Here is a 14,448-nt window from a genome sequence, read left to right as displayed (position 1 = left end):
TTGAGTGAGTCACACAGAACGCGCAGTGTCCGGAAAGTGCTCGAGAGTCACCATAGTGACCAGAGGCATAGCCCCTGAGAGCCCCTCCTGAATCAGAGTAGCCCACATGTGAATGGCATGGGTCATCCAGCAACCTGCTATAACCGGCCTCTGCGATATACCTGCTGCCATGTAAATAGATTTGAGCGTAGACTATCTTTCTGTCCCCAGGATCCTACATGGTAAAGGAGCCCGGGGCAGGCAGTACGGCCTTTTTGGATAGTCGAGGGACTGATAAGTCAACCCCCATGGGTTCTTCCCAGAATTTCCTACCTGCAGGAGCAAATGGGAAAGTGCGCAAAAGCTTTTTTGACACTAGGAATTTCTTGTCTGGATTTTTCCAGGCCAACTTCAATAGGTCATCTAACTCTGCAGAATCAGGGATAGTGACATTAGGCCTGTTTTGTGTAAAGAAAAAAAAAAACCACGACTGCTGTGACGCAGCGTCCCCTAGAGGGAGCTTTAACACGTCCCGTATAGCCAGAATGAGGGGCTCAATACCCTGAGCAGAATCAGGATCCCCACTAATGGGATCCAAGTCCTCCCCATCCTCCTGTATATCCTCATCTGAATCAGAGAGTATAGCAGGTAAACCACGCTTTTGTGGACCTGCATGAGATGGAGGAATGTGTAACATCTGCCCTAGCAGCTAAATCTGCAACAGCCTGTTGTAGTAGCCGAGTTTTCTGAACATTAGCAGACAGTTGTGATGACATATCAGACACCATAGTTTTAAGAGCCCCTAGCCAGGAGGGCTCTGGACCCTCTCCCCCAGCCCCTTCACTGAGTTGTGAAGATTGGCTGCAATGATCACATGAAACAGAATCAGTTGATAAGGGAGAGAATCTAGTGTGGCATACACTACAGAGTTTGTGTTTACCCATGCTTACGGTAATCACAACAACATACAGACAGTAATACTGATCAAGCCTGCCCTTACTGTATGTGAGGAGAGACGCCAACACACCCCTAGATGTACAGCTCCAGTGAGGCTGTCAGCTAATTATATTACAGTGAAACACTAGTAAATTCTGTCCTGTAGAGGACCCAGATTGTATACAATAGCTACACCCTGTACCAGTTTTCCAGCATGTCTTGGGAGTCAGGAAGAGCTGTGCGCGCCGATTGCTGCTGCAGTAAGTAGAGAATGTCGCCAAAATGCCTCTGGTCCCGCTCTGAGGTAGCTACCCTCCCCAATGGCGGCGGAGCTACAGTGATTTTTATACTGGCAATGTCTATTATGCGTCAAAACATCGCACCAGTGCTAGTTTAAGCCATCCTGAGCCAGTTTACAAGGGGGGCTCTAGACGGTCCCCCCCCAGGAGGGCCCCGTATGCTGCGCCCACGTTTAGCCGCACTTTGAACCAGGAGACCCCCGGCTTGTACTCACCACAGACGTCCCCCTCAGGCCAGTGTGTGGTGTTCGCCTTGGCTGTCGCAATCACAGCATGCCGCAGTGCCCTGCTGGACAAACAACCTCTGAGGGCGGTGGTCCTGCAGCTGGGAAGCGCCTCTGCACCTAGCAAGGCCGGTGACCCCCCCCCCCCCCCTAAACTGCCTGTGGGATGGGGCATAGAGGGGAGGAGCCAGCACACCCTGTGAAGAAATTTAAAGTGCACCAGCTCCTTTGGACCCCGTCTATACCCCCATCGTACTAAGTCTCCCCAATATCCTTTATGGATGCTAGAGAAATATGGTTTATGATGATGAAAGTGGAGTGTAGCAGCAACCTTTTTTACTAATCTAAATTAAGAATTATGTGAGATCCTTGCTATGTCCGATTTTCACTTGCGATTTCCCTTGAACTTCCTGGTGCCCGGATAGCACAGATTTTGACAAACTTTTCTTGAGATATGGACTATGTGTGCTTACGATTTTGGCTTATGTGAGATGTCATTGACATGTGAGATGAACTAGATAGTACACCGATCTAGCAAGGATTGGCTTGCCTGCACAGTCTATCTTTTCTTGCGACCTGGCAGGACCACGCGGTGACTCTCACCTTGCGATCTGCACTAACGTTTCTTGCGATTTTGACTATATAGTCAAAATTGAAAAAATCTCACCGTGTGTACACACCCTTATACAGATTTCAGTTTGGCCCTAGTCTTCCTGTATACTATGCTGTTCAGGGACCCAGTTTCTCTTACCATTTAACTGTGGCTTTTAGTTTGCCTCAATTTCAGTCAAGACACTGCCTGTCACACAGAGCCTGGTCCTCACATACACACACAATTGAAACAAATCAAGACTTCTTAAATTTAAATTTAATTTCCTTAAATTTCCCCTGAACCTTCCTCAATCCATTTTCAGCATATGCCCTCGAGTTCAAATACTACTCTTCCTTTGAAGAATGTTTCCTTGCTGTACTTTGTTAAAACCCTTGGCATATTTGAAAGTTTCTACCATGTCCCCCCTTTCCCTTCTCTGCTCCAAACTATACATGTTAAAGATCTTTTAGTCTTTCCGGGAAAGTTTTCTAATATAGGCCATGTACCATTTTAGTTGACCTTCTTTCTACACTCTCCAATGTATTTATATCCTTCTGGAGATATGGTCTCCAGAACGGAACATAGTATTCCAGATGATGCCGTATCAATGACCTATACAGTCGCATTATTACTTCTGCTGATTCCTCTCCCTATGCAACCAAGCATCTGGCTTTCCTTTCTCATTGCTTTGTTGCATTGCTTTCCTGCCTTTAAGTCACCTGAAATAGTGACTCCTAGATCCCTTTCCTCTTCAGTAGTTTCCAGTATAGTGCCATTAATACTATATTTAGCCTTTGGATTTTTGAGACCCAAGTGCATGATTTAGCATTTTGTGGAATGAAACTGTAGTTGCCACGTTCTTAACTATTTCTCAAGTGTACCTAGATCATCAGTCATTTGTTTTATTCCTTCCTGAGTGTCTACCCTGTAGCATATCTTTGCGTCATCTGCAGAAAGGCATACTTTCCCTTCAATACCATTTGCAATGTCACCAAAGATATTAAAGAGCACTAGTCTAAGTACAGATCCCTGGGGTACTCCACCGGTAACATTTCCCTCCATAGAATGCACGCCCTTTACTATAACCGTCTGTTTCCAATACTGCAACCAGGTCCTTATCCATGTAACTTTTATAAATCCAATCTCACGCTTTTGAGTTTATTTAGCAGTCTGCGATGTGGGACAGTGTCAACTGCCTTACTAAAGTATTGATATGCTACATCTACAACAACCCCCCCTCCAATATGATCTTTTTTACTCAGTGTAAAAAATAAAAAAAAATAAAAAATAAAAAAAAAGGGTCAATAAGATTTGTTTGGCATGATCTGACAGCAGTAAATCCATGTTGTTTTGGGTCCTGTAAGTTGTTTAATTTAAGATATTCCACTACTATTTCTTTTAATAGTGTTTCCATTACTTTCCCTATGACTGATGTAAGACTTATTGGTCTGTAGTTACTTGCTTCCACTTTTGTGCAGTGGAACTACATTTGCTCTTTTCCAGTCCTCTGAAATTTGTACCTGTATCTAGTGACTGGTTGAAAGATTCTGTTAATGGTACTACCAGCACATCTTTTAGTATCCTTGGATGTATCCCATCTGGTCACATTGATTTATACACTTTGTTTTGAGAGTTCTGTTAGGACCTTCTCCTCTGTAAATGTACTTTCATCTACCTTATTGTTATGCATGTCCTTGCAACTTAACTGTGGCCCCTTCCCTTCTTCTGTAATGAATACAGAGCAAAAATAATTTAGATAATCTGCTATTGCCTTGTCTCCCTCCCACAAATTCTACCTCTGTCTTAATTTTTATTATTCCTCCATTTGATTTTCTCCTTTTACGTATCTACTTTAAAAAAAAAGTTTTGCCCCCTTTATCTACCTACTGGGTCATTTTATCCTCAGCTTCTTCCTTTGCACGCCAATCACTTTCTTATCCTCCTTCCGTCTGGCAAGATAAACCTCTGTTATTATTTTCTGTCTGTATTTCCTAAAGGCCATCTTTTTTGCTTTACACTAGTTGATACTTCTTTTGTAAACACCACTGGCTTCCTTTTTTCTGGTGGTTTTTCTAACCTTTTTGATACAAAGGTATGTCGTTAGTATTGCACTTCTTAGTTATTCCCGCCTCTCCTGCACTCCTTTCAAGTTCCCCCAGTCTGATATATAAATCAAAATCTCTATAATTTTAATCAATTTTTTTTATCTTTTTTTAAGATAATGGTCAGAGAAGACTTGCAGCAAAAGCTACAATTGAACTATCAGCGGTATACATGCACCTTAAGATTTGCCAGGCCTGAAGACAGAATGTAATTTGTAAGTCCAACACAACAACCAAAGAGAGACTTTGTGAAGCCTTTTACAGCTACTTCCTGTCCATGACGACAAATATACCAAAAACAAGCCAATATGCTAATACCACAGAAAATGCAGCAACACAGCTCGGTTTAATTCTTAAGTTAAAGAAACCATTATGAATACTTACAGCTTTGATGTTAAGGGGTCTTCCATTTAAATCATGCTTATTCATAACTTCTAAAGCCTTTGATACAAATTCCATATCTTTAAACTCCACAACACTGTAAGAGAGGGGTAAATGTTAGGTATGTAGCAAAAATAAGATTCAAAAATAAAAATTAGAAAATTATTTTAAAGACACTTACCCGCAGCCCTACATCCAGGAAGTCACATGAAAAAATATAAAATAAAAAAAATGAAATGAGACAATTAGTAAATGATCAAAATGAATCATGACAATTAGAATTACATTTGAATTGAACAATGACTTATGACATCGCTGCATTTTAACCTTACCGCATATTTGAATATAAAATGTACTATTATATGATTTTTGGCAATTCACAAATTTAGACATTTTATTTAGATTTATGCAAACATCAAGATTAAGTATATTTTGTTCATCCAAATTAAAAATCCAGACTGGAATCAAAACTTGCATTAACCACCACAAATATGTGGATGAAATTTTAAATTTTCATAAAGAACAGATAAACCTGGGATACAGATTAGACTTCCTTCACCGTACCTACGGACTCATTTTTTCACATGAGAAAAAGGTGAGCCTGAACCAGATTATTCAATTTCAATTTTAAAAGTCTAGCTCAATGAGTGGAAACGTTCACAGCACTGACAGTGAAGCAGCCCTGCAAGCCACAACAGTTATTACAAAAAATATATAGTCGAGACAAATTCAGTACAATCCCCGTAATACTGTCAGATTTGCCAGTGAATTCTAGCAAAGAACAAGTTAAAAAAGACCAGTATTCAGAACCTTAGACGTCTGCATTGAGCTTTTAGCAGCAAACTTTCAAGAATTGAGCAAGCAAATGTTTGGAAACAATGGAAATGCAGTTAGTCACTTTCAACCTCATGTAATTTGGATGAAGAGTAGCAAACTGAGCCTTGGAACATTCATACTGCAGTACAGTATAAGAAAATGAAACTTACTTTCCAAAATACTTGTACAGTTTTACAGAAAACTGCTGAGGGACTTTACACCTCAAGCAGCTGGTTGCCCACGGCACTTACCCTTGATTTTCCTTCAGCATCCTTAAAGAGCTCCACGTATGTAACCTCACCAACTACATAAGACATACAAAGGGAAAATACCAAGAGACAAAGCATTTAACACCGGTAACTTTAACTGTGCCCTGTGCACAGCTCTACAAAACAAATGGCCTATTATTCACCAACAATCAAACACAGAACCAACATACCAATGGCTACATCATTTAGCTATTGTTCAGAATTGGTAAAAACAGCAAGAGATACAAACTACCAGATTTTACACCTCATTACTGGATGTAAATATTTTGGTATGATATAGTTGGTGAACAAATTCAGATATGGAACTAGTCCCTTAATCAACTAGTTAAAAATAAAAATCAACATTATAACTTTACAATTAAGTGTCATCCAACTCACAACAGCTGTTTTAAGGTGACTTTCTACCTGAATGTCTTCAATGGTAAAATTGTCTTAAAATACAAATTAACAAATCAATGGTTTCACAGCTAGCTACAAGCAAGGAAATACAGTAAATAAAACCAATCAAATAGTCATGTCACCTTACAACAGAGACACCAAAGACAATTACGAATATTAAAATGTTTAACAAGCTACCGTGACACCACGTTTTACATTTTAGGACTGTAGCAATTTCCAGAGAAAACCTTGTATTGCCAAATAAATTCCCCAGCCCAATTTTGTAGTATTGGATATTAAGCAAATGTCACAACTGCAACAGGCACTAAACAAAAACTGCAAGACAACAGTCTTTGGCATTAGAAACCATATCACCAAAAATTACCAGTTGCAATATCACTAATGCAGAGCACGCAGTGCTATTTTGCTTTAAAATAGCAGTTATGTATCCATTCATTTCACAGGTGTTATTGGCCTGTTCTCTCAGAGTAACTGTAATACATAACTAGTTAGCATGAAATACCTGTTTTTTTTTTTTTTGTCTTTTAGAATTGGCAACTTCACTAATGAGAGGGCACCAAATGACATACTTTACCTGTATGCAACCTAAAAATACTGCATGAAGACATTGGAAGCAGTAAAGAACGCGATTGCTGGGGAATGTGTATTTATAATGGTGCCACGTTTACCTTTCTCTCTCATGAGGTCTTTGATGGATTGCCACTTCATGTCATATGGAATATTGCTGACGAACACCCTATTCCGACTCTGACCCTTCTTGTCACCAGAGACAGATTTATCTTTTCCATATGGGTGGAATCTGTTTCCTTTTCTGTTTCCAGCAGATTTTTCCTTAAGTGAAGATTTCTCATCTTTATTGGACTCATCATTTTCTCTGTAAACGAAATAAGAAACTGGCATTTATAAATTTGCCCTGTACATCAGTTTAGGAACAAATATCAATCAAGGTCTCTATTCAGCGATATTTGGATTTATGACAGCAGTCTCATACTCACTGAATCAATGGTATCATGTAGGCTAAGTGAGATTGTCTGGAGGATGCCAATGGACGCTGCTTAATGGGGCAATCCGATACTTGGAAATCCCTACACTGGCACAAAATCATGTGATAAGCTGTGAAGCCCCTTAACTCTTATTTGTCATTATAACTATAGTATTGAAACTCTGTGATCCTCATGATCATGAGGCCATCAGCTGGTCCCTGTGAGAGCACCTGCTCACCATCAATATATGCTTTTCAGGTGATGAATGCCAGCTATCAATGGGGTCGATTCAATTTGGCAACAGATGAATAGCGCCAGGAATTAGCTCCCGACGCTATTCAATTCAGCTAAAGTTAAGTCGGCGAATGCCTGTTCTCGCCGACTTAACAGGTAGTTTTGTCGGGAAAACGGGCATTCTCCGACTTAACTACCCGCGGCGATGCAGATTCCCGGCAGAATCAGCCTCGCGCGCCGGCCGCACTTTTGTCGGTTTTCTTCTCTCTCCCCCTGGGGCTGAGAGAAGAATTCCCGACAATTGCGGCTAACTAGTAGCTGAATTGAATAGCGTCGGGAGCTAATTCCCGGCGCTATTCATCTGTTGCCGAATTGAATCGACCCCAATGTGCTGGTGCCAATCCTGCATAAATTAATTTCACAATCCATTTTCTCACTTGTCCAACCCGCAACATTTGTCTACCCTTGTACTTCAGGAGTGATTAACCTCTGGTGGTACAGTGACACAGCTATAGAAGCATCCTGTGCCATCACCATTACACTAAAAGGGGGAATTAAATGGTTACTCACACCCGAAGCAGTAATGGGCACCCAATGGCAGCTATTCAATTGTTGCAGCGAACAGGCTAAATAACATTTCTGCTTGCTGCTTCTAGACCAGTGTCTTGAATGTGCCAGTGTCCCCTAGTGGCTGACAGAAGAATCAGCAATGAATCCTGGTTTTGGGAGAGACACGCGCAAAAAGCAATTGCAGCCCAGTTACTGGAGCTCGATCGGCAAAACAATTGAATATCGCCCCATCTAAAGTGACAGGAAATCAAACAAAACAATTGAGTCGCCTCTTAAAAGTACTGTGACTAGCATCTTCTAAGATCAGTTGGCAGGACAGCGCTAGAGGTGGGATATGTACACAATAAGCACTCCAGGCATTTAAAGACATTGTAGAGGATTCCATCACACTGGGAACTAGTAATCTAAATACAACAAATTGGGGCGGGGGGGCATTGCACCAAATTAGTCCTGGAAGAGCATCATGTAACTTTGGATTTGCATATGCGAATCTAAAACCAGCCAAAACTTTAGGTGCACTAGTTTCTTTATTCTACTGGCCTTCCGCCCCTTTCTGCAAGAATTTAAAAAAAAAAAATTGTTTAACACTTCTTCCGCATATTTCTATAGTACAGACTTCTTGTATTTGAATTTTCTACGTCCCTTCTCACAGGTATGCTGAAGCTGGCCAGCTCCAAGTGTTTACTAATTACATTTGTTAAGCAGCTAATGCACAGTTTAGCAGCCCTGACCATATTGATTACTATTTTATTGTTCACTTCTGGAGATGGGCCCTGTAACACGGTACACATAGTACTAATGGGATGTAGTTGGAATCCTGGAGGTCAAAATACCGATGACGGAATACCGACCAACAGCCACAGCTATTCCCTCCCAGGTGTCCTGACACCCATGGAGTGGGAATAAAATCTCTGGCGAGTGAAGCGAGCCACCGTGCCAGCAGCATGGCGAGCCCGCAAGGGGCTTCATTCAGCTCGCCCCCGTGCCAGAATTCTGACGGTCGAGATTCCGGCATCAGTATTTTAACCGCCGGGGATTCCGACCTCCAGGATCTCTTACCCAACCCGTACTAAAGACTTGCCAGTAACCTATAAAGTGGCACAACCAACACCCCTTTCACACCGCAAACCCAGGTCCGACCCGGTATTTTGAACCCGGGTCAGGCCGTTTCACACTACACTTTCAACCCGGGTTGTTGCAGGGTTGGCTCCTTTTAACTCAACCCGGATCAGCAATTAAAACACCATGGATGTCATTTTAAATTGACTTTTTTGGGCTCAGAAAGATGAGGTGTCAGAAGGGGACAGCTCACAGCATTGCAGGAATTATGGCTGACAGAGCTATGTTTTTATACACAATAGCATCTTTAACTGTTCCAGTAACTACCTCCCAACTGTCCCGATTTTCGTGGGACAGTCCAGTTTTTTTGGACAGTTGGTGGGGCCGTTGTTAGGCTCCTCTCACTGCTGCTCTACTTAGCAGAGCAGCAGTGAATAGACGCTGTGCGCATGCATCTATTCACAGGTGGGAGAGGAGGCATGCCAGCAGCTCAGAGTGCTGGGCATGCCCCCTGAGTGATGGTACAAGGGGGCGTGACTTGCAATCAAGGATGTCGCAAGGCCATGCCCCTTTCATATAGGCCACACCCCCTTTACTGGCAGACGCAAAGGTGCCTTTTTGTACTTTTAATAAGTTGGGAGGTATGCAGAAAGCTGCCTAGCAATCTCTTCCTAATTCTTAATAACTCTAATTGTTAACACTCTCTGTCTTAAATGCTCTCCTGTGTAGCAGGGCGCAGGCTGCTGACATCATCAAGGTACACAAAGAACAGCCAATCAGCACTTTTACATGAATGCAGGTTGAATAACCTGGGTTGGACACTTAATACCCCTTTCACACCGCCAATGCCGGATCCCACCCGGGATCCGGCATTGGCCGTTGCTGCTGGCTTCCCCGACCCGGCAATATGCCGGGCGGGTTGCCATGGCAGTGGGGGGGCCCGAGCTGGCAGCGAAGAGATGAGATCATCTTCGCGCCGCCTCTTCCTGCTGTAGTAAACGGGTCCCATCGACCCTGGAGCCCGTTTAGGCTGCCATTGACCCGGTATTCAACCCGGGTATAACACTGCTTTATTCCCAGGTTGAATTGCCGGGTCAGGCGACCCGGGATTTCGGCTATGCCCATTTCACACTGCACGCTGACCGGTGTCGACCCGGCAATATGCCGGGTCGATACCGGGTTATTTGTGCGGTGTGAAAGGGGTATTGGAGTGCACATTGACCCGGACCCAACCCGTGTATAACACTGCGTTTATACCAGGTTGAAATGCAGGGTTACTCGACCCGCGATATTCAAAAGTGGTGCTTTTAGACTGCACCTCGACTCGGGTCTTGCTGTGTGAAAGGGATACAAGATTCTACTGGATTTTCCAGCTACTTGAATTGCACATCTACATTTTTTACTGACTAGGCAGTTTCAGTAGTGCCTTGTCCTTATGGAGGCACTGTGCGCCAATTGTGCAGTTTGCTGTGAGTGCTAGGGACATCCATAAATTGTTATAACAAGAGGGGAGTGCCACTCAGTTACTCCTCCCCAAGAAGCCACACCCGCTTTGGGCACGTGCAGATATACAAGAGGGACTAAGGGGCCCTACTCATTTGACGATGCGCCGCCGAGGTGCCCGACGGCCGAAACGGCAGACGAGCGACCCGGTGGCGGGGGGGCAGTGACGGGGGGAGTGAAGTTTCTTCACTCCCCCCGTCACGCGGCTGCATTGAAGTGCAGGCAAATATGGACGAGATCGTCCATATTGGCCTGCATGCACAGCCGACGGGAGACCAGCGATGAACGAGCGCGGGGCCGCGCATCGTTCATCGCAGGAGTCTCCACACTGAAAGATATGAACGAGTTCTCGTTCATTTATGAACGAGATCGTTCATATCTTTCAGAAAATCGGCCAGTGTGTAGGGCCTATAACACTGGGGAACACAACTTTTGGTGACAGATGTTAGATTATTTTTTGTCCATCAGGTCTGCTTATCAAGATATGACATAACCTTACAAATGTATACATTCATGCATAGAGGGGAATTCAAATGTTATCGCCCCCGATCACCCATCTAAAGTGACGGGAGATTGCAGGGGACAATATTCATTTGATGCCCCCTATCATGCTGATCGTGCCTATTAGTGTCGGGTTTACTCGAGTAAAAGGGCTAAACCCTACTAAATAGGCGCAATCGGGGGGGAAAAAAAAAGTGTCATTTGGGGGCTCAAACGGATCACTTTTTACAAATTTCAGCTTGCCACCCCCACCGGGCGCGAACCGAAATGTAGACACCAGCAGCCGACCGTGCCCGAACTGAGCTATATTTCAATATATTGCAGTTGGGTGACATCTAGTGGCTACCGGCGTCAATAACCTTTAAATCTAGCCCATTGTATTATAAATGCTAAACAAAGGGTATGAAGACCAAGCCCAAGAAGCCTAGAACACAAACTAAACAAAAGTTTCTTCATTGAGACATGTCGCAGAAAGTTTTTTTGATTTCCTGCATGGAGGAGATGTATAAAGCAACCATAAGAACAATTAGCAATAACGTCAACAATATCTCAAAAACTAGAGCTTGTAGAATTAAATAGATGGTATTTTTGGAATCAGCAGCACACAAATACCCTGAATCTGGTCTAAAGATCCAGGCACAAAGTAACATAATCCCCCCCCCCCCCCCCCACAGTGTAATCAGTGTCCTACCCTAACAAAAGCTTAGAATAAACACTACCTATCAACTAAATAGGATATTGAGGCTTTGAGTACTTGTCAGTGGTGCGATCTTGCATAATGACGTTTGTGTGTGTTCTTGTTTTTTTATGTATTTTATAGTGATGTGTGCTTTTAAAGGATTGTCTTTTTGGAGATCATACAAAGATTTCTAACATTTGGTCATGAAGGCCACCACAGTGGAAATGAATGCAAATGGGACAGGAATCTATCATATTGGAAACAGTAATAACAGGAGGAATAGATTTTTTTGAAGGGATTAGAAGGATTCTAATATCATCCTCCAGTAGAGCATACTGCAGAATACTACTCCTTCACCTCTCCCCTGTGCAAATATCAGACACGTCCTTCTCTCCCCTAGCAACTTCATGGTATAACCTTCAGCTGCGCATACAATGCACTGTATGTCAGCTGACCAACTCCTTAACAACCTTTGTTTATTTTTTTTGTTAGTTTTGAACAAAAACGTTATTGTTCTTTAAACACAGAGCAACCTTTGCACTGCTAGTGTAGTCTTCTCATTTACAGTTTACTTTCTACAATACGATGATCAGGTTCATGAACTCAATGGCAAGAGGTCAGATGCAGTCAGTGGTCCGGATTCAAATGTCCCGCCCCCTCCCAGTGATCGCAGCTATTCTAATTGTCAACAACGGGCGCGACAAGTTGATTTCAGCTCGTGTGCATAAAGAAACCTGTTTGGACGCTGTAACGGGTCTTTCCAAGCTCGTACCAAATACTTTAGTCTGGTCTAGGTGCTTTGCACGCGTAAACCCGAGTGTAAGGGGAGCGATCATCAAGGGCTACTGAATATCGCCCCCCAATCTCCCGTCACTAGACGGAAGATCGGGGGTGCAACAACATTTAAATAACCCCCAGTATGTTGATACTGACTGTCCAATTCCAAACCGGGTGGTCTTCTGTATACCGGCGGTCGGGCTCCCGGCGCTCAGTATTCCGGCGCCGGGAACCCAACAGCCGGCATACCGACACTTATTTTCCCTCGTGGGGGTCCACGACCCCCATAGAGGGAGAATAAAATAGTGTGGCGCGCGTAGCGCGCCACCGTGCCCGTAGCGTGGCGAGCCCGCAAGGGGCTCATTTGCGCTCGCCACACTGTCGGTAAGCCGGCGGTCGGCCTCACGGCGCCGGTATGCTGGTCGCCGGGAGCCCGACCGCCGGCCAGCCGTAGTGAACCCTTCCAAACCAACTACCACCTACATTTGCATTGTCCTTACCATAAAGCCGAGGCTGCAAGGTCATATAAGCCGAACCTTAATTATTGTATTACATCTGCCCCTCCCTCACCGACCTAGTCAGTGCTTATTCACTTTTTAGGTATGATCATACGTTCGAGGATTTGTAACAAATTGCCCAAAACTGCAGTGTGTTGTGGCACCTTACAGAGATAGTGGCATGACCTGAAAAGTAACTAGAGATCACACTAATAAAGTACCACATACCCAACATGGCCCAGTATAGTTTATAGGGGTCGGATAATTTTGCACAGAATCCCTAAGCACCTCTCCTTTGTACAGAATTAGCAAACGCACCAATTTTCAAAATACCATATGAAATGTAGATGGCTGCCATAGCTACAGACTAAAACTCCCCATAATTGTATTTTAGTCCCCTTTCAATATAGGACTGTCCCAACTTCAGCAGAAATCAGTTTCTTATAATAAGAGACAAGAGGACAGATGGTCCAACAGTAACAATGCTGTAAATGGATTAGTGAATCTAGTACTACAGGCAGATAAAGATTAAAAGCCTGTGGGTTACAGGACTCAATCTGATGCCACCCTCCCCAGATAAGTAAAACAATAAAATACACCGGTGGTGCTCACAATTTACTAACCAAAGCGAATAGTCACTGCATTTATAAAAGGAGCAAGGACAATACCTGCGGTCATCATACAGGTGTAATATGGTGCATCATGCAAATATTGTAGAACAGGTGGAACGTGTGCGGGTGCAATGCACTGGTCCCCGGGCCTATACTACAACGCGAGCGCAGTGCGGGAGCCCTGACCCTTAATTTCGAGGGCCCCGACCCAATACTACAACGCGGGCGCAGTGCGGAGGCCCCGGACCTATACAACGCGGGCGGAACAGGCCTGGCGCCGGGGCAGCCACTCAGCAAGACTGTAGAGGGCAGGTACAAGGAAGACTAATGGCGCCGGCCAGGCGGGCCTAGATGATGGATGCGACCCGGGCGGTCACAGAAACCACGTTACCGCCGGAGAGAGGATGAATGTGACCCACATCACAGGCCCGACACAGAACGGTCACCTGGCCTCCCCCCACCTCCCTCCGGCGGCCATTTCCTGCACCGCCACCATCACCTACTTCTTCACGCCATTGGAATTGCTCTCCTCCGCCATGCTGGCGTCGCACTGGTCGTCTCCCGCGCTTTCGTTATCGCTGCCGTTGTTGTTTAGGGCGTCCTGGGAATCTTGCTGGTCGATGTCTGCCATCCTGGCTGTCTCGGAGCGTCCTCACTACACGGGTCGTCTACGGAGAAAGGTTTCAAAAGGCCGCAACGTCTTTTCTTCTCCGAGTGCGTAATCGGTGAGAGTTCTCGCGAGACTAGCGCCTATGTCCCGCCCACTATCGCCGAACTTTATTGTCCCCGGACGGCAAGCAAACGCGCACACTGCGTGTGAGGTCCAGGTCCAGGCCGAGGCCCGTGTGTGAGAGAGAGCTTTGTCCTTCTTTGCGGCGGCACCTTGTATTGTATTGTATTGTGTTGTGGCCTGCCGTCCCATTTGCCCTCATCCATAGGCAGCCGGGGAGGAGACTTCCATTACTATGGCACTGGTGACTGACCACGGTCTGTAGTGGAGGTTTCTGGGAAACGTGTTAAACTGGCGAGGTGTGGGC

General features: G+C 44.5%; 1 protein-coding gene across 2 annotated transcripts in view; it reads right to left on the bottom strand.

Moving 5' to 3' along the window:
• Window positions 1-14,172, bottom strand: part of MYEF2 (myelin expression factor 2) — a 58,031-nt gene extending 43,859 nt beyond the window's left edge. Inside the window, exons 1-5 of one of the 2 annotated variants that reach the window (XM_063926058.1) lie at window positions 13,915-14,172; window positions 6,666-6,871; window positions 5,581-5,633; window positions 4,695-4,702; window positions 4,517-4,610 (exon numbers count right to left, since the gene is read on the bottom strand). In XM_063926058.1, the coding sequence (XP_063782128.1) occupies window positions 4,517-4,610; window positions 4,695-4,702; window positions 5,581-5,633; window positions 6,666-6,871; window positions 13,915-14,042 (489 nt within the window). In that variant the 5' untranslated portion in view covers window positions 14,043-14,172. Of the gene's footprint in view, window positions 1-4,516; window positions 4,611-4,694; window positions 4,791-5,580; window positions 5,634-6,665; window positions 6,872-13,914 lie in introns of those variants that run through there. The other variant, XM_063926057.1, reaches the window with a different exon arrangement.
• Window positions 14,173-14,448: the final 276 nt, after the last annotated feature.

The sequence above is a fragment of the Pseudophryne corroboree genome, chromosome 6 (genome assembly GCF_028390025.1).
Source record: "Pseudophryne corroboree isolate aPseCor3 chromosome 6, aPseCor3.hap2, whole genome shotgun sequence".
Lineage (NCBI taxonomy): Eukaryota > Metazoa > Chordata > Amphibia > Anura > Myobatrachidae > Pseudophryne > Pseudophryne corroboree.
This window is presented reverse-complemented; position numbering and strand designations above follow the sequence as displayed.